Here is a 20,094-nt window from a genome sequence, read left to right on the forward strand (position 1 = left end):
TCGGCAGTGAAGCCACACATTCATCTCTTTATCTCTGTGGTTCTTTTTTAGGCTTATTTTCCGAGACGGCAGGGGCTCGAGGGGGAGGTTCTGCGGTCGAGCTGCCGACAGAGATGAGTGCCAGGACCCGCAGGCCGGAGGTCTTCCCGTGGAGCAGGCCTCGGGCCCGAGGCTTGAGAGGTTTTTATTTTCTAAATGGCACGTCTGTAAACACGGCTCTGTACAGCTTGTGCTCAGGGAACGACGAGTAAAGTCTCTGCAAGGCTCTCCAAGCCATGCCTGGGGCTGGGCCCTTCCTGCCTGTGCCGCACCACCTTCTCCCCAGGCTGCTTGGGGGACAGACGCGCAGCCTGCGCCCCGGACACCCTCCTCCTTCAGGAGGCGACGTGGTTCGCTCCTTCAGGTGGACGCAGATCGCAGAACTCCCGGATTCCTGGAAGACAAGACAGATGGAGGCACAGAAGTGCGGGCACTTGGCAGCCCCTCCAGGGGCCCGGCCTGTGCTGGCGGGGGCGCGTCCAGATGGGGTGGAGTCCCCAGGCGGCTTCATGCCCCCGAGAGCTCCCTTTCGGCTGACCCCCTGAATCTTTGCACGTGAGCCGAATACCCGTGGTGTCTGAGCAGAGCTGGAAGCCTCACGGTGAAGATCAGGAATGGTGTTATCTCCCCCTGACCCCAGGTCACGGGCTCAGAACTCAGCCGCCAGCCAGGAGTCTAAAGCTTTTCTTCTGACACCTCTGCCTTAAACTCGAGGCCTCTGACCTGCTGCTGGCTGAACGGGGCCTGCACATGGGTTTGGTTCAGCTCACTGTGCTTTTTTCCCCCCCCCACTCTCCTTTCCTGTACCACAAACTTCACCCTGTGGCTTTAAACCACGGTAGCTCATGGCGCTGATGTACCGGGAGATTTTTCAAGACACCTGGTCTCCTGGACTGAGGGCTCACCCCAGACCCTGCTACCCCCGTTGCCCCCCGCCCCTGCCCGAGGCTGTGTGCCCGTGGCCACTTATGATCCCCAGTGGGATTTGCCCACACCCAGCCTACTCTGCTCATCTGTGTCACTTCCTAGCCCCAGGGCCATGTGGGGTCCCACTTACTCTGGATTATACTTCTATAGGCCAGGGTGGCTGGTGAATCCGGAGCTTCGACCAAAAAAGACTGTCCTTTGTCACAACTCTCAGCTTAAAGAAGGAAGTGAAAGAAAATTAAATCCATGAAGAAACCAGTGGTGACATGAACTCAGGGCTCCTTCTGGGCCCGGGACACAGACGCTCCTGAGCCCACCTTACTCGTAGCGGCGGAGGAAGCTGAGACAGGAAGTTGGGGGCTTGAGAACCGCGCCTGTTTCCCCTCCACCCAGCGGGGACCCTGACCCGAGCCTGGCTGTGTGGTTAGTGTGTGTGCCTACGAGTCATCTAGGTGGCGTGTGGCAAATGCAGGTCCCGGGGCCCCGTACAGAACAGATGCAGTGGCTGCGTGGGCCTGGGAACCTGCATGTACAGATCAAGGCGTCCTCTGGCGAGAACGGGAATGCACGTGGGGAAGGCATGGAGGACAAAAGGTTATACGGGAAGGCTGCGTTCAAAGGGGGCTGCCAGTGCTGCAGGTAGAACTACTGCACGGACGCAAATGCAGCAGGTACACAAACCAGGTATTTAAGAAATAACGCTGGGCGTGCATGACACACATGCTGCGCCACCGCTCTCTCCGTGTGTGATTTTATCTGGAAGGGCCGTCGTCTGCTAGCCTGTCCCTGGACTGTCCACTCCTGTGCCTCCCGTGGATGTACAGGTTGTCTCGTGTCCAGGTGAGCACAAGGTGGGGGGCTTCAGGCAGGCGGTGTGCCCCCTCCTGTCTGACCCTGGGTCGACCCCCGTGCACACTGAGCCTGCTGGAGAAGCGGAAGCAGCGCTTCCATGACCCCCAGCTGCTCCCTAGTGCACTGCCCGGTGGGCAGGGACAGCCGAGAGGGGAGGGCAGACTGGGGCCCCACGTGGCCCAGGTCTAGGAAGTCACAGGTCCCACAGCAGACGTGTGGGGCCACTTTCTTCTGATCTTCGCCCCATGTCCTCTCACTGCTGATCTTCCCCTTACAAAGGTGCTGGTCCCCCCCACACACCCCCCTTTCCTGCCTCTCCTCTGCAAGTAGCACCTGGGGCACGGCCTTCAGCCGGGCCTTTGCTTGTACCTTTCATTCCACCCGGCAGCCCCGCGGTCAGCTCCGTCACTGTCCCCACCTGACAGATGGAGGCCTCCAGGCTCAGAGCTGGCAGCGGAGCAGCGCTGGCGGAGGGCTGGGCGGCGGCCCCAGGGGCCTGTGGGGCCAGGGAGGCCAAGGACCTTGGCGCCAGAGGCTGGCAGCTCCTCTGCCCACATGTCCCCAGAGGGGCCCTCCCATCTGTTCGCAGGAACGTGGCTGTTCCCTCCTGGACAAAAGCAGCTGCGGAAGGTGGGTGACCTCCTCAGCCCCGTACGCCTTTCCGTAGCGCCTGTAGGTGCTCGGCGGCCGTCCCTCCTCTCGCTCCCTGTGCTTTCCACTAGAGGGGAGGTCTGGGTACGTGGGTGTCCTCTCATGAGGCCTCGCCCGCTCGACAGCACTCAGTCTCAACTCGGAACGGAGCCCCGAAGCTGCCACTGGCAGCCTGGGCTCCGCTGTTCTGTCCCGTCAGGTGCTCTGAGGCCTGAGGGAGATGGCGGTGGCCGCGCCCAGCTGCCACTGCCCACCCTGTCACCCACACGTCACGCGCCTCCACGAGGAGCACCTGCTCCCACAAGCACAAGGGACACTGCACCACGGCAGTCAATGCAACCACAGCTCGCGGCGTTTGGGAAGTCGGAAGAAGCGGCTGGAGGGGTCTAGTCCGCGGGGCAATCACAGCCAGGAGGGCTCCGGACGAGGCAATAGGCGAGGTGGGGTCTCAGGAAATGCCTCCCTGGATGCTCGGGGTGATTCCCAGGCCACCTTAAGGCAGGCACCCCCTTGCCACAGCCCACTCCCTGCCTGCAGAGCCTCCACAGCGCCCAGGAGGGAGCCCGCCTTCCCCGCGACGGCACCTCCTGTGCGCGCGCTTTCGGGTGCTGTCCCCATGTCCCTGCTGCCTCACGCTGGGCGGCGTGGACATGAGACATCAAACCCTGTCACTTGCCCTATGTCCCTTCTTCTCCACTCCAGCGCCCCGGCCCTGACCTAACTGACCCTCTCCCCGCCGCCGCTGCATTCAGCCTCGGCCCCGGTGCCCACAGTGCCCACACGCCAAGCCGCTCAGGACTGAGGACTGGGGACAGGCCCCACCTGGGCTCTGTGCTCCTGTCTGTCTCTGTCGACCCCCCTCAGGGACGTCTGACTTCAGGTTCAAACAAAAGTCTGGCAGTGAGGGTGTCGCTAAAAGAGTGGGGGGCCCTCATCACCCTGCCTTTGTCCCCTGCGTGCTCACAGAGCAGTGCCTCGAGGGACTGGGGACTCGGAGCGCAGAGCAGAACAGCGGGCCCCGAAGGGGTGCTCATGAGAGCAGCAGGCGCGAGCAGGGCTGGGCTGGGCTTCCTGTAGACAGGCCACGGGCGGCGGGGAGCAGGGCACCTCCTTCAGGGTTTTCAAGGCTGATCCTGGCCTTGACTTTCACGTCAGAACCTAGTCCTGTGAGGACGGCACCCCTCGCATGCTCGCCCCGCTCCTTGGGGGACCCCCGAGGGCCCTACCTGTGCCTGGCGCCCCCGACCATCTCTTCTCCGCCCTTCCAGGCCTGCCTCCTCCCTGGGGGCCCCTGTTCCTCTGCTCCTCTCAGCGGAGGAGGTGGGAGCCCCTCGCGGCGGCGGCGCTGCACCCACCTATGCGCGGATCCAGAGGCACCTTGCCGAGGAGCGGGATCTTCAGGTCCTGGCACATGACCTCCGCACCCCCGGTCGTGGGAGGGAAGATCTGAGACTCTTTCTGGAGGGCGGATTAAAAGGGGAGGACTCCTGAGGTGGGTGCAGGATCATAGGAAGGGACCCCATTTTAAAGAAACTTTTAAAAATGGCTCTCTTGTGTGTGAAAGTCGGAATTTTCACGAAATCAGCAAAAGAGGATTTTAACTCCGACTCCACGTCCCGAAAGGGGGGGGGGGCGGGGGGCATTCCCGCTGCGGCCTCCACGGGGCTGGCGGGGCACCCTCACCTGGCAGCGGGGGCAGAGGAAGCTGCTCATGTTCTCCACCACCCCGATGATGGGCAGCTTCACCTTGTGGCAGAAGCTGATCTCTTTGCGCACGTCCTGGAGCGACACCTCCTGTGGAGATGCAAGAAGCCCGGCTGCTTCGGAGCCTCAGGAGGAAAAGGTCCGAGTGGGGCAGCGCCGGAGACCGGAGCCCCTGTGAGTGTGTCACGTGTGCTGACCGCGTGGGGCCGGGTTCTAGGTGCTGTTTGACTTTTCAGAAGCCTCGAAGGATAACCCGCAGCTGCAGAACATCAAAGGGACCTGCGCTGACAGGAGAGCGACCTTCGACCCCAGCCCCACATTCCACATCCGGCCGAGCCCACTGTGGATGAGGTCAGGGAGGGCCCGTGGGCTCCGTGGGCCGCCTGCTTTGTAAATCAAGTTCTGCTGGAACCCGGCGGGGCCCGTGCCTCTGCGTGTGTCCTCTGGCCGCTTTCACCCCCCAGCGGGACAGCTGAGGGGCTGTGACAGAGACCGTGGGAGGCACAAAGCCTGAAACTTTCACTCTGGCTCTTCCCAGAAAAGCCTGCCAACCTCTGATCTCAGTTATCATGAACACACTTCATGGACAAGAAAATAAGGAATATTACCGGATCTGGACCGCTTCAAATTCACTCCAGACGCGACACGCACCTTACACCTAAGTGTTTCCTTCTCCTCCACGTGCCCCAGGTCCCTGCCCATGGCGCAGCAGGGGCGCCGGCAGATCTGAATCCTGCCCCCCCATAACACCCAGGCACCTTCTCGTGGCCCTGAGCGTGTCCCCCACCGACCTGGCGTCACACATGTGCACGCCAGGAGGGAGGACCGGCCTGTTTTCCTGCCCTGGTGCCGGGCCCAGGGCTGCGCATAGAAGGTGCTCCGTCCTCTCCTGAACCAGGCTCGATGGAGCATGAAGGGTGACGCAGATTCAGACGTAGCCTGAGATCCAGCCCCCGGTCTGTGCTTTCTTAGGAGCCGGGGAGCCGGGTGGGGGTGGGAGATTACCGAGAAGAGAAGTATAACCGAGGAGAACCCCCTAAGATGGAAGGTTCTTGAGACCTGCGAAGAGCACGGCAGTAACGACAAAGCACAGCACAGGCCCGAGCACACCTGCTCATGGCTGCCCTCTTGGCGCAGGGCCTCTGACTGCTCCAGGAGGAGCTGGGCACTGCCCAGGAAAGCGCCAGGCCCACAGCAGCTTATTGAGAGGCCCGTCTGGGCCCAGGCTGGTGTCGTGGAAAGCTGGGGGGAGTTCCCAACTTGTTTCAGAGCGAGAGGAGGGAAGCAGTGGGGACGGGGGTACCCAGTGCATGAGCACAGGAAGGTGGCATGAGTCCAGGGAACGGGCTGAGTTATACCAGCACCGAGATGTCACTGGCTACGTGAAGGGAAATTAAAAGGCGATTCTGAACCACTCTTGTTTAACCTGCGGACAAACCTCCCCCCTCCCCGCTGTGGAATGCCCTAGTCAGCTGACAGTGCCTGGGCGAAGCGCCAGGGTTCTGCAGATGCCAAGCAGGGTGTGCTGCGGAGCCGCGGTCTGAGGAGCCGCGGAGACGGCTCCCGGCAGGCACCGGCCTCGCTCACCTGCGGCGTGGTGATGAGCACCGCCCCGTCGATGTGCGCCCCGGCCAGGTACTGCACGGCCGATAGGTGCTCGTCCGACGTCCCGGGCGGGGTGTCCACGATGAGGTAGTCGAGCTCCCCCCAGTCCACGTCGCGGAGGAACTGCTTGATCATGCCTGCGAGGAGACACGCCGCAGGCTGCCTCTCTTTTCCGTCCCTCTGACTCTTTCCAGACGCACGGCTGTGCTCTGGGGGTCCAGCCTGTCTACGCCTAGAGCCGTGGTGCTGGGCAACCATCAGGGTGGGGGTTCTGCTCGCCTCTAGGGCACAGAGGCCGGGGAACCGCTAACACCCTAACACCCTGTGACTGGAGCACCGTCCACCCCGTCCCCAGCCAGCGGTCACCTGGCTGAGAAGGTCAGCAGCTCTGAGGCTGAGGGACCTTGCCCAAAACGGCATTTCCAGTCATCACCTGCAGCCTCTGAGCCCCCTCAACCTGCCACCCATCTCCCCTCACGTCCTCCCTCTGACACGCATGAACACAGAAACACAGGAGGAATACTCTCAGGGTCAGGCGGGTTTCCAAGAGAGAAAAACCCGCAAGTGATAGGAAATTATAAAATGTTTATGTATAGGAGTTCCCGCTGTGGCTCAGTGGTAAGGAACCTGACTAGGATCCATGAGGACGTGCATTCAATCCCTGGCCTTGCTCAGTGGGTCAGGGACCCGGCGTTGCCGTGAGCTGTAGGTCATGGAGGTATAGGTCACAGGTGCAGGTCACAGATGCGGCTCAGATCCCGAGTGGCTGTGGCTGTGGTGTAGGCTGGCAACTGCAGCTCTGATTTGACCCCTGCCTGGGAACTTCCATATGCCGCAGGTGGAGCCCTAAAAAGAAAAAAATTTTACGTATAACTGATCCTCTTTGCTGTAAACATGATGCTAATACAACATCGTAAATCAACTATATCCCAATAAAATTTTAAAAAATTATTTAAGATTGGTGTGTGTGTGTGTGTGTGTATATATATATATATATACACACATATATACATATACACATTTTTTTTTTTTTGGCCTCGCCTGTGGAATGTGGAAGTTCCTGGGCCAGGGATCAAACCTACACCGCATCAGTGACCTGAGCTGCTACAGTAACAATGGGGGATCCTTACCCCGCTGAGCCACAGGAGAATTCCTAAAATAGGTATTTCTTTGCCTTTTTAGGGCTGAACCCATGGCATATGGAAATTCTCAGAATAGCAGTTGAACTGGAACTGTAGCTACCAGCCTATGCCACAGCCACAGCAATGCCAGATCCGAATCGAGTATGCAAACTAACACAGCTCACAGCAATGCCAGATCCTTAACCCACTGAGCAAGGCCAAGGGACTGAACCTGTGTCCTCATGGATACTAGGTGGGTTTGATACCACTGAGCCATGATGGGAACTCTTTTTTTCTGGCTGTACATGCAGTATACAAAAGTTCCTGGGCCAGGGATCAAATTCCAGCCACAGCTGTGACCCACACCATGGCAGCAGCAACACCAGTACCTTAACCTACTGTGCCACAGTGGAAACTCCTGAAATTGCTATTTCTGCTGGCTCTCTTCAACCCGTGAAGAGGCAACCAGTGACAATAAAAATACTACTCTACAAGGCCATCCTGACAGGATAGGATGCGATTCTGCCCTTGGGCGGATTCAGTAAGAGACAAAGCAAAGCAGCAAACCATTTTTCTTTGGTCCTCTCCAGATGACGGCGTCATCAGGACTGCTGAGCAAGAAACCCACCGACATCACCCCCAAGTTGTCTTCCAAGAACTGCAAAGGATGATGCAAGAAACGTTTTACTTAAAACCACAGGGCAAGGCACTTCCCTGTCTTTTGTCTGAGCTCTGGCTGAAAAAATTACTACTTAATCTTTGAGTATATTCAGTCTTATGAATCTTCAAACCACCCCCCCAAAAAAATTATTAAAAAAAAAAAAAAGAGGCTACCAGGGGGATTGAAAGAGGCACCAGACCGCCCTCTGCGGCACTGACAGTGAACCCAGCTGAAGTAAACATCATTTCCTTGGCTGTCTGACCGGGGTTGGCAAACTATGGCCTTCCTTCTAATTTTAGACATAGCTTTCTTGGAAAACAGCCACGGTTGTTCGCTTGCATGTCACTACTTTCAAGCTACCATAGCGGCGACTGTGTGGCCCACAAATTGGAAATATTTGCTCTCTGAGCCTTGAGAGACGGAGTCTGCCGGTCCCTGGTCATAACCGCATTCCCTGTGACTAGCCAAGTGACTCCAAAAGTAGTTGCCGACTGACATACAGAGTTGGGTTGAGAAAAATGCGGCCCACCAGGCCCGCGCCCACCCCAGCGAAGAGCAGGCAGAGGGGAGCACTCACCACTGGAGACCAGCCCGAGCCGCTCTGGTGAACCTGTGTGGAAGAAGCCAGTGCCCATTAGTGAGAAATGACACACCCTGGTCACGCTTCACACGCAGTTTCCAGTGAGAAGACTGTCTGTTGTCTTCAGCACTACTGCCAAGTCCTTCCTAGGGAATGAGCACTGGGAGGCCCGGGTGGTGGCCGGTGGGTGGTGGGTGGTGGGTGCTGGGTGGCAGAATTCACGTGCTTTCTCCCTGCCAGGTCGGATTATTTTGAAGCCCTGCTTAGACATCTAGTCAGGGAACCAAAGTTATCAGAGTCTAAATATAATTTTCGCTATTTTAAAAGTGTGACAGCAATGGGCTGGGGCTGCGCAGGAGCTGCAGCAGAGGGTGGAGCAGCGAGGCGGCCTCTGTACGAGACCAGGGGCGCAGGGGCCACCTTGAGGGAACTGGGACTCAGAACCCGCCTCAGTGACTTGACTGCACCACTGCCCCCAGGGGATGAGAAATGGGGCGGGGGTGTCACCCGCCAGCTCGGCACTGCTTCAAGACCCAGCCCTTCCTTCATCGTGGGTGTTCACGAACTGCCAGGGTTCAAGTCTGCACTGACGCTTTATTGGGAAACTGGAATTTATGCAACAACTTCCAATTGCACATCAGTCTTAGACACTATGCTGCAAGCAACACAGGAACCAAAACACAGTCCATTTTCTTGATGAAATCTTAACTTTTTAAAAATAGTCTACTGAGATGTAATTCACCCATTTGAATGTACAATTAAATGGCTTCAGGATAGTGACAGAATTGGACATTTTAGGACGTTTTTACTTGAAGAAGATACCTTGCACCCCATAAGCATCGCCCCTCATCCCCAGGTTTCCCCCGGTCCTAGGGGACCATGGATGTGCCTGTTCCCCACATTCCATAGAAAGATTTATCAGATGACACATGGTCCTTTGTCACTGGCTTTAAAGTCATACTTTTAAGGAGAAACCCCCACTCATTCCTGTTAATACTCATTCTCTAAGTCACTGGTCTTGAAAGGGGGTAAACACGAGGGCCCAAAGCACAGGAGAGGACAAGCGTGGGGCTCCTGGTTTTCTCACCGCTTGGCATTTAGTGTTTATAAATGACTCAGGAATGGGCACAGTGAGAAGCACCTGCACGTACCAACAGTAGCAGTCCCCGTGCCGAGGGGGCGTGTGCCGCGGAGCTCACTGCCCTTGGCCACGCGGTCACAGCCGTGACCCTGCTGCTCGGTGTCAGCCCTTCCCCAGCAGCTCAGAAGCAGACCCCAAGCCCTGCGCCATCCGAAGCGGTCCCCCAGGGACTGGCCCCCTCTGCCCCTGGCCACTCCCTGCTACCCTGTCACTCTGCCCTGGCCCTGGGGACCCTGTAGGGAGGGTGTGAGGACTGTCCTGCGTCAGCAGTCCTGCCCAGGCTGCCCTGCCCCGAGTGCCCTCCTCTGGGCTGTCTGGGCAGGGTGCCCTTGCCGCCCCTCCCTGTGAGCAGCTCCCCCTGCCCCGCCCTTCTGTCCCCTCACTCTGCTCAGCGTCCTATTATCTATCGTCTGCCCCTCCCATGACAGCAGAGTCTATATCTGTCTTGCTGGCCTCTGAACCCAGCACCCAGTAAAGAAAGAACCAATCTTTTTTTGTTTTTTTTTTTTACGTTTTTCGCTGCCCCGAGGCATATAGAGTTCCCCAGTCAGGGATCAGATCAGAGCCGCAGTTGTGATCTAAGTCACAGCTGCAGCAATGCCAATCCTTAACCTATTGCGCTGGACAGGGGTTCAAACCCCCGTCCCAGGGCTCCCAAGACGCCGCCGATCCCCTTGCACCACAGCGGGAACACCAGAGAATGAACACATCTTGACAGCCTCGCCCTCTGGCCTTGTGTCAGTGCCCCCCAGAGAGCCCCTCTAGGTCAGCTCTGTGCCACCTAGAAGGGAGACCTGCTGCTCTGCCCCCACCTGTGTCACTAGCTTGCCCTGCCGTCTCACTTGCCCTCCGGTGACCACAAGGGCCAAGCTATCCCCTTGAGTCCAGGGTGCAGCCCCCTGGTGAGCCCTGGCCTAGCCTCCCCAGGCTGCGCCAGGCTTCCGAGTCTGACTTGTGCATTCGCGTGCTGTTTCTCTTCCCCTCTGCGAAGGCCTGGAAATGAACACTTCTCAGACAGTCTGGATGAACTTAAATGTGATCCTGCCCTCTCCGAACTCACGGCCATGGTTCAAGTAGACAGGGGGACCAGTGAGCATTTACCCGATGGCATCTCGTCCAGGTAAAAGCCCTTGGCAGAGGGTTAGCAGCTCCGGGCTACAGCTGCGGGGAAAAAAGTCCGGCCACGTTTTTTCACGAAGCCATTACCTGTTCTCCCTCCAGTCCCATGATCTTGGGGATCGACGGCCCGCAGATGTCAATGTCTAGGAGAGCCACCTGGGGGACGAGAAGAGACAGAGCAGGGAGTAACTGGGCGCAGAGTCCCTGGAAGGGGTTCCAAGGAAAGGAGGGCAGGAGAGGATGCAGGAAGCTGGGTCAAACCGGGACCAGGTGACCTCACGAGGGAGTCAGGCTGACCTTCCAGGCCCGGGAGACACAGCCTCAACTCCTGATGAGAACTTGGCAAAGGACCTCGACACCCCCCACCTCCCCAGGTGCCCTGAGTCTGCCCTGTTGCCAGGGGGATCTTATGGGTGTCAGGTCCCTTCAAGATTCAGGTCCAGGCACTGTCTACTTGGCCCTTAACCCTGTGGTGGTGTGTGTGTATGCAAAGATCACTATCCCTGCTTCACAGAAGAGGAAACGGAGGTTCAGAGAGGCCCAGAGGCTTGTTCAACAAGCAGGGAGCAGAGCTGGGGCATGAACCAAAGTCTCCAGACTCCAGCACCAGGGCTCTTCCGCGAGCCTTGGGGCCTGGAGAGGGCCAAAGTGGACCCTCAGCTGGGCGCGGACCAAGCTCTGTTTTCCTTTGATGCTAAAGGTTAACAATGACTTGGCCTCCACTTCCAAAAAAAGAAGCCAAACCTGAGGACAGCTACCCGAGTTCTTTGCTGGTTAACATGGGGCCGTGGATGACTCCTTCCACCCCAAATGCCCTGCTCTCCGGGCGGGAAAAATGAAAGGGTCTGGGGCAGCCTTCAGCTGTGTTCATCCTGAACGCTCTCCCGTCTGAGATCCAAAGTACAGCATGTCTGGGTAGCTTTTTAACTGCCCTCAATTCATTTCTGGCTTCCTTCTTCAGGCCTCTCAGAAACCCTGACCTCCCGCGGTCCTCACAGGACCTCATAGCGTGGTCAGAAGGGCGGCTCGTCCTTCCGATCCCTGCTGGCCTCGCGCGCCCCCTGCTGGACCCCGGGAAGAGTGCAGCAGAACCAGGCTCATCCTCTAGACCCACGTCCTAGGCCTGGCAGATGCTTTAAGCGGATGCGTGTTGAGGATCAGCCGTTTTACATCAGAGCCTCACGACCTGGGAAATTACACCATCACTGCGACACTAATGAGGCCCTTCATCAACACTCTCAGGTTTCTAGCCCCTCAGTCTAGAAAGTCTCTCTCGTGGGGCCACTTTAATCAGTTTCCTTTTGAGGACACCCCCCTGCCACCTTGGCCACCGACGCCCCACGACCAAGGGGATAACTTGGGCAAAATGATGCAAGAAACAATCACGTGCACGCACTCCCGTGGTGGGACCCGAAAAGGCTGTGGCACATTCCTGCTACCCCCACTCTCCCACTGGCCGTGCGCCGTCCCCTTCAGACTCCCTGCTGATCCTGCCGCTGCCCCGTCCGACGCATTCCCTTTCTGCTCCAGGGAAGCCAGAGAACCTTAGACACCCCTAGCTGGGAGACACGTGCCTGCATTAATCCTCACAGTTTCTCTGTGGAAGGTGCCAGAAGCCTGATGGGAAGAGGAAGCCCAGCCACACCTCTTCCCAGCCAGAAAATGGTCGAACAGGTGTGGCAGGGCTGTCAGGATCCACGTTTCCCTACCCAGCGCCCCACGCTTCCCCTTGAGAGGTCACTGGAAGTGGCCTCTCGTTTTAATTCTAAGCGCTCCGAGGTGTGTCACCTGGCACAGGAGCCCTCTCCTGCCAGCTCTGTCTGAGCTGCTCATCTATGAAGCCAGTGTTTCAGGAGGTCATTAGGCCCCTTCCAGCGCTCAAGTCTACAAGCCCTGAAGCCCCCAGTGTGAATCTTTCAGTGACGGTGCGCCTTTCAGATCACAGGCGGGAGGGTTAGCTGTAACTTTTGGGAGCTGCTCTTGCAGCGGAAAGAAGGCACGTGATGCTGGGTCATCTCCAGGCTCAGGTCAACACCGCGCAGGCTCCTCCTCCTTTCACCCCAACCTGCATACTCCCCGGCCTGCCTGTGAGCAGCCAGGGGCTACCCTGTGACTCGAGGCCCCTTATGAACTGTCAGACACCCGCCGGCCTGAGCGCTGCCATGGAACAGCCTTGCTGGGAGTGGGTAATGAGCCGTCACCAGGCGGCAGGAGAAAAGGACGGGTGGTCGGTACCATCCCACTGAATGTAAGGTGTGCGCGTGTACCACTTGGCTTTAATTAGCAAGACCCTCCGTGTGAGCTCTGTGCCTACCCCGGGCACCCCTGGCAGACAGTGATAGTTTCTGTCCTGAGCAGGTATTCGGGGAAGATACACTTTCGTGCATGCTGACATTTCTGTTAAACACCAGCGCCCGAAGACACCCAGCTCCTCTAGCCTGTCTCCAGCAGGCCGTGTGCCCCCCTCAGTGTGCTGCAGTCAGGACGTGCACACAGTAGGGCTTCAGGACATAATTACACGGAAGCACATGGGTCTGTGTAAATAGCTTCAGATCACAAGCGGCTCCCTGCAGCCGACCCAGTTAAAGAGCATCTCCAGCTGTTTAAGAAGATGCCTGACAGCTTCTAAAAGCAAAGATTATTCTGGGTACCATGGATCATTTCAGAAAACACATTTCTTGGCCAGCCACTTGGCCAATACAAAGCTGAGCCTCAGAGAGCAAGAGACTGCTAACAGAAGGATGGATTGGCAAGTGGTATCTTGAACCTGCTCAGCCCTGCAGACTGGGTGGGCTACAGACTCATTATTTCCAAAGCATAAGTCATTCCCTTTCTTACAGTGGCAGGGGCAACAGGAAGTCTGAAAGGGCCAGATCACAGCCACTGGGACATCTGGTTAGCAGGACCTTGCAGTGGCATATGGTAGTAACAACGGTGGCCGTCGGGGACATTTTTGGAGCGCTTCCTGTGCATCAGGCACTGTGTTAAGCATTTTACACTTACACACATCATCTCGCTCAGCCCTGAGTCCCATTTTACAGAGGAGAGAACTGAGGCAGAGGCGGATAACCGCCCAAGGTCACAGCAGTGGTATGGGCGGAGTTGGCACATGATTGTGGGCAGACTCCACAGCAGGTGTTCCTGGCCACCACGCTAAGCTACGCCCACCTCCTGCCCTGCATGCTCAGCTAGAGTCCTGACCCTCCCTCTTCTCTGAGTTGGAGGCCCGGCTGCTCCATCTTCCCAGCATCTGTTCTGGCACCGCCCTAGCTGTGTCCTCGAAGCCTCTCATGGAGACCAGAGCATCACCTCCCGCTGGCTTACGTGCCCTCTGGCGCCATGCAATCGCACATTCAGCTCAAATCATACCCCGTTCCCGCTGGACTGCCTTCCCGGGGCGATAAAAGCCTCCCGGTCGGGCTCCTTCGCCTGAATGGCCGCCCCACGCTGCCCACCTGTCTGCCCGGGCAGTGCCGGCTCTGCACCTCTGTCTCCTCCTGCCACAGTCCCTCTGCCCCACTAGAGTCCAGAGGCCACCTCCTCCAAGGAGCCTGCCCAGCTGTCCCCTGCCAGTCACCTTTCCCCTGTCCTGAATCCTGAGGGCACACCTTGGGTAACAGATACCGGACTCCAGAGTGACCCACGTCCGTGGCAGAGGCCAACAAGAGCGGCTCCACGTGTCACAAAAGGATCAGAAAACAAACGAGCGCACAGAGGAATTCAGGAACCCAAGGGAGTGAGAGCAACACCACGCTTTCCAGATCACCCAGTCCGGCCTCTTCTCCGTCCCAGGAAGACCACGCTGCCCCACCTCCTGCAAAGTCCTTCCCCAGCCAGCACTAGTGCTTTGGGTGCCACAAACCAAACCAGGGGCCAACATACTACAACCCAGGGGCCAAACCAAGCCTGCTGCCTGTTTTTGTACAGCCCACAGCTAAGAATGGTTATTAGGTTTTTAGAGTGTTGGAAAAAAAAAAAAGAGTACTTTTATTTCAAGACATGACAATTATATGGAATTCAAATTGTATGAAATTCAAAGTTTTACTATAACATAGCCACACTGATTTGTTTATAGGTTATCTGTGGCTGCTTTCATGTTCAAGGACAGAACTGAATAGTTGCTACAGAAACTATATAACCTAAAAAAAAAAGTGCTGTATAACCTACAAAGCCTAAAATATTTACCACCTGGTTTTTATTCTCCCCCCCCCCACACACTTGCAGCACGCCTAAGTTCCCAGGCTAGGCTTTCACCTGCACCACAGCTGTACCCAGAACCACAGCAGTGACAACATCAGATCCTTAACCTGCTGAGCCACAAGGGAACTCCACCCTCTGGCTCTTTACATAAAGTTTGCTGACCCCTGAAGCAAACTCTACTTTCTTAAATTTTTTCTTTTCTTTTTTTTTTGGCAGCACCTGCAGTATATGGCAGTTCCTGGGCCTGGGACTGAACTTGAGCCATAGCAGTGACAATGCCAAATCCTTAACTGCTAGGCCACCAGGGAACTCCTTAACCCAATGATTTGAAAAACGTATTCCTGGAGTCCTTGGTGAGATATCTCAGGAGCCACTTCATATCTCTGTGTGTGTGTGTGTGTGTGTCTGTGTCTGTCTGTCTGTCTGTCTGTCAAGGGCAGGCAGGAATGGTAGGCTTGATTCTCTTGCCCACTGTAGCTGGCTTTACTTGGTTTTTGTGGAAGAATCAGTCTTTATGTTACTGAGAACTCTGGATGCTATTTCACACTGGAATAAGATGGCTTCTCTCACTCAAAAAGAAAGCACTGACATTTATCCAGCTTTTAGAGTTAAAAAAATATAACTGGCAACATGTGGCAGTTTTGAAATTTCAATATCAAATTAAACATACCTCTAATGTCCCTTCTAGTAGCATCTTAAAACAAACAAACAGGAGTTCCCATCGTGGCGCAATGGAAATGAATCTGACTAGGAACCATGAAGTGGCGGGTTTGATCCCTGGCCTTGCTCAGTGGGTTAAGGATCTGGTGTTGTGGTGAGCTGTGCTGTAGGTCGCAGATGCGGCTCAGATCCCGCGTGGCTGTGGCTCTGGCGTAGGCAGGCAGCTACAGTGCCAATTAGACCCCTTGCCTGGGAACCTCCATGTGCCACGGGAGCAGCCCTAGAAAAGGTAAAAAGACCATAAATAAATAAATAAATAGGAGTTCTCGTTGTGGTGCAGTGGAAACGAATCCGACTAGGAACCATGAGGTTGTGCATTTGAATCCTGGCTCCGCTCAGTGGGCTAAGGATCTGGTGTTCCCGTGAGCTGCGGTGTAGGTCACACACGAGGCTCGGATCCAGCGTTGCTGTGGCTGTGGTATAGGGCAACAGCTACAGCTCCGATTCGACTCCTAGCCTGGGAACCTCCATATGTGGCGAGTGTGGCCCTAAAAAGACTAAATAAATAAATAAATGTATGAAAGCAGCACACACCAAGACCATGGAAAGCACTGGAATGGTTGGGAATGGCTTTCAATGTGAACAAAATGGAATTGTTTCTACCTGACACAGAACTTGTCTATAGGCCCGAATGGGGCTCTGATGGAAAAAAAAAAAAAACATTGGTTTGGCAATTCGTGTAGCATGTGTGGCAGGCCCCCTCCCCAGGCCACAGCGCCAACGCATGTCCTTGAGAAGTCCCTCATTTCAGGGTTCAGCATGTTGGGCTGTGAGTTTTAAGAGACATCCATGCCTCTCTAGCAATTCTGGTATGTGGTATTTTAACTGAACTGTGAGCAAAACTTCATTTTGGCAAAAATCAAAAAGGTGGAATGTGTTTTAAAAAAAACAAAAATAAAAAACTGCAGTATTCACGGTTTTATTAGGTTTCAAATGGTCATCAAAGTGAATCTTCGGATCAGGTTTTAAATCCGTGCAAAACCGTCCTAAGTCCCAATGGATCACCTGCATTTAAAAACAGGTTGGTACCTTTTTCTTCCTCTCCCACCACACTCTTTACTAAGGCTGCAATCCCGAAGGCAGCCTTGGCAAATGTGTTATCTTGCTCCTCTGTGTACATGGTGTGCGTGAATGGCCTAGTTCAGGGGTCAGCAAGTGTTCCCTTCAAGGGTCAAGTGCAAGGTAGTTTAGGCTTTGTGGGCAAAATCGAGGATAACACATAGGTGTTAACATAACACTATAAAACCAACCATTTATAAATGAAACAACTGTTCACAGCTCACAGACCATAAAAAGACAGGAAATGGCTGGATGTGGCCGTGAGCTATAGTTTGCAGACCCTTGGCCTAAAAAAAGACCGACGGGGGTTAACAGAAAAAGGTCTGAACTTAAATCATCTGCAGGCCAAGAGAAACGGACACTTGCCACCCACGACCACGGCTGCAGACTTCGATGAAATCCTTCCTTCCGCCGCTCGACTGCTACACTTCCTCCTTCTCTCCCCAGAGAGACGGACTCTCACTCCCTGCGAGCCATGCTGAGCCCTCAGACAGGAGCTGCTCCCAGCCTTCCCTGAGGGGCCTACCTGCGTGTTCTCATTCTCTGCTAGGCCGTGGGCCAGGTGGGCACTGAAGGTGCTTTTCCCCACGCCGCCTTTCCCAGACAGCACCAAGATCTTGTGTTTCACGGTCTTCATTTTCTCTTTGATTTCCTCTATGGCTGCAAAGAAAGCAATTCAGAGGGCCAAGCCCCCCACTCAGTCTCCACTCTTCCAATGGGCTGGAAGGAGCTAAGTTCTCGGGCTATTTCAAGGGATTGGGCGTGAAATAGCACCTCTCCAATGGCAGTAACAGTGCTACCAAAAAAATGCTACTGGCTCCTCTCATATTTCCTTACTTATTGCTCCAGGGCAGAGCTATAGATACAGCAGTGATTCCCAACCTGGGGCAGACCCCCCCAGGGTACGTCTCTTCGTTGTCACAGGAAGGATGTGCTGCTGGCGTGTAGTGACTAGAGGCCACGGATGCTGCTCAGTGTCCTGCAGTGTTCAGGGCAGATGCCCCATAGCAAAGATTTACCCAGCCCTGAACGCCAGTAGTGCCAAGACTGAGAAATTGACAAATTGCAGGCACTTAATCAGTACCTGTCACAGATGACTATCATTTACTATGCTTTCACTATCTCACCCCATTTCAAATCCTTAACACAATGCTCGATTTTTTTCTTTCTTTTTTTTTTGTCCTTTTTAGGGCCCCACCCGTGACATATGCAAGTTCCCAGGCTAGGGGTCGAAATGGAGATGCAGCTGCCAGCCTGCACCACAGCCACATCAACTTGGGATCCAAGCCATGTCTGCGACAGACACCTCAGCTCATGGCATCGCCAGGTCCGCAACCCACTGAGCAAGGTCAGGGAACAAACCCGCGCGTCCTCATGGATACTAGTCGGATTTGTTTCCGATGAGCCATGACAGAAACTCCTATTTTTTTCTCCATTTTTGATGAGGGAATGGAGGCTCAAAAAGGTTAAGACTGTTGCACAGTCACACTATGTGCAGTGGTCCCAAGAATCAAACCCACGTCTCTCTTTGAATTCCTTCAAAATTCTTCCCCCAGCCTGCTTTTTAAGATCTCAAGTAGGCTCTCGCTCTTCAGTTTCTCTTTCGCCGTGTTTACTACTGTGCTGATGTGGTTACTGTGGGTCTCCCCTATTAAACACACTTTCCCTAGTGACCTCATCTACCTCTTTCACAACTGATTCCCCAGCATGGAGCACCGCGCCTTCAAGTGATTGACACGTACTTTTGTTGAATTAATGGAAGAATCGCTCCTCAAAAGAAGGAAAAGTTTGTCCAAAGAGAGCAGCTGGTGAAGCTAAGATTTAAGCCCTAGCTACCCAACTTCAATCCCTCCCCGTTCCTTGGGGTGACCGCCTCCTCCCGACCACTTCTAGTTACTGTCACTCAAACCTCTGGCCCCACCCACCCCTCACCCGCAGCCCTGCTAAGACCCCTTTGGATTCCACCCAGTCAAGGCATCAGAAGCCATCCGCCCAATTTTCCCCGCCTTCAAAGTGCCCCGCCCCTTACCCTGAAGACGCTTCCACGTCTCGCCTCCCTGGGCCCTGCCCCTGTCACTCATCCTTCAGGTCCCCAACCCATAACCACCCCCACCCACACGCCCCGCCTCTTCCAGGACAGCGAGGTCCCCTTCCTGTTCAAGCCGCGCCCTTGCTTACCCGGGTCCGGCGCAGCACCAGCTCCCGAAGCGCATAGCCGCTGGTTCGGACACCCCTGACATGAAGCCCCTCGACCCGCCTGGGCACTGCCGGTCCCGGGACAGTCTGCACGGAGAAAAGATCACCATTCAAGTGGCTCCTGTCTTGTCAGTCCCGCCACTCCCCCAACCCCCGCTTCCGCGCGCTCACCGTGCGGTACCTCCTCCATTCTGCTGCTTTGGACGCCTCTGCGGTCACCGGAAACTGCCGTTGCGTATTTCCGCCTCGAGGCGCCCAATCTGATCCTCCAGCTGCGCGAAATAAGTCTCAGCGAGAGGGCGTGTGTACCGCAAATCCTGTGGTCGGGAGCTTGAGGCGTTTCTGTTCCTTTTAAAATTGAGCTGCAGAGATCTATCCCAAGCACTTTAGTAGGTATCTCCTAGGAACAAAGGCGTTATCCTACATGACATCGGTGCCATTTTCATACCCGAGAGATTTGACATTTGCAAAATTGTTGGCACATTATTCATTTACTCGGCTGTTCCAAATAGGGCTCCACCCCCAAGTCGCACTTTATCTTTTGTTCGCTCCAATTTCTTTTGAAAAGCCCGCCGCCTCCGCCTCCTCCCACCCCCACTCCCCCATTAGATTCAGGTTAAAGTTTTTAGCAGAATGTTCTTACCGTTGTATCACAGCAGAAGCACATAATGCCAATCAGTGGACGTCGTTATTGGTGATGTGAGGGCTTGATCACTTGATGAAGATGGTGTGTGTCCTGTTTCTCCAGGGAATGGTACCGTTTTCCATTTGTAATTAATAGAGACTCTCTGGGGGTGGTCCATTAAGATCATGTGAATATCCTGTTCTCAATCAACCTTTCACTCAATGGTTTTAGCATCATTCTTACCTGGATGGGTTACATAGGTGTTTGCAAAATTGTGCTTTTTCTCAGTTCTGTCATTATCTATTATCTGAGTTAATTAACTGCCATTCCGCAGTAAATAAGAGATTCCTCCCCGCCCTTTTTGAGACTCACGGACCTTTAAAATATTCTATATTTAATAAACTATTCTCTCTGGTCAATTTCCTACTCCCCTCCGTCAGTTTAGCCCGTGAAGCCTAGTCAAGCCAGGTCCTGTGTTACGGACACTAATCCACCATCTTTGTGCTCGTTCTTTCCAACACAGTAAGACTGTGCAGGTTCCCCTTCTATTTGCTCCAGCTAGTTCTCCAAGGACCCCTCGTTGCTTTTCCTGGAGAATGGTGTTTATTTTTTGTCTTGTTAGGGCTGCACACACAGCACATGGAGGTTCCCGGGCTGCGGGTGGAATTGGAGCTGAAGCTGCCGGCACCAGAGCCATAGCAACGCCAGATCTGAGCCGCGTCTGTGACCTACACCACAGCTCACAGCAACACCAGATCCAAGAATGGTGTTTAGAAATCAAAATGTGGATACTCAGTGTGCTCATTACTACTGGCGTGTCACTGCTTACAGGTTTGGGACAAATTTTAAAGAGTGAACAAACTTCCTCCTGCCTCAGGCATTAAGGATATAGAA

At 55.1% G+C, this 20,094-nt stretch overlaps 2 protein-coding genes and 1 long non-coding RNA gene across 8 annotated transcripts in view; 2 read left to right on the top strand and 1 right to left on the bottom strand.

The window, feature by feature from the left end:
• TVP23A (trans-golgi network vesicle protein 23 homolog A) overlaps positions 1-272 on the top strand; it is a 37,697-nt gene extending 37,425 nt beyond the window's left edge. For all 5 annotated transcript variants that reach the window (XM_047780516.1, XM_047780517.1, XM_047780515.1 and 2 more), the window contains one exon: positions 52-272. The gene's annotated coding sequence lies outside the window, so the exon portion shown is untranslated. The remainder of the gene's footprint in view (positions 1-51) is intronic.
• Positions 150-18,863, bottom strand: NUBP1 (NUBP iron-sulfur cluster assembly factor 1, cytosolic). Of its 2 annotated transcripts, none has more exons than XM_047780511.1 (11): positions 18,747-18,863; positions 18,558-18,662; positions 16,906-17,039; positions 10,488-10,556; positions 8,138-8,170; positions 7,467-7,557; positions 5,761-5,915; positions 4,153-4,263; positions 3,825-3,927; positions 1,097-1,180; positions 150-433 (listed from the first exon to the last, which is right to left on the bottom strand). In XM_047780511.1, the coding sequence occupies exons 1-11, from the start codon at positions 18,763-18,765 to the stop codon at positions 375-377; spliced, it is 963 nt and encodes a 320-aa protein (XP_047636467.1). In that variant the 5' UTR covers positions 18,766-18,863; the 3' UTR covers positions 150-374. The 2 variants fall into 2 exon arrangements, with proteins under 2 accessions (XP_047636467.1, XP_047636468.1); XM_047780512.1 differs by having other exon boundaries at positions 18,757-18,836.
• LOC125127477 (uncharacterized) lies at positions 355-5,766 on the top strand. The gene is made up of 4 exons (XR_007134943.1): positions 355-2,909; positions 3,172-3,349; positions 3,738-4,312; positions 4,410-5,766. It is a non-coding gene; the product is annotated as an uncharacterized LOC125127477 (long non-coding RNA).
• Positions 18,864-20,094: the final 1,231 nt, after the last annotated feature.

The sequence above is a fragment of the Phacochoerus africanus genome, chromosome 5 (genome assembly GCF_016906955.1).
Source record: "Phacochoerus africanus isolate WHEZ1 chromosome 5, ROS_Pafr_v1, whole genome shotgun sequence".
In the NCBI taxonomy this organism is placed as follows: Eukaryota; Metazoa; Chordata; class Mammalia; order Artiodactyla; family Suidae; genus Phacochoerus; species Phacochoerus africanus.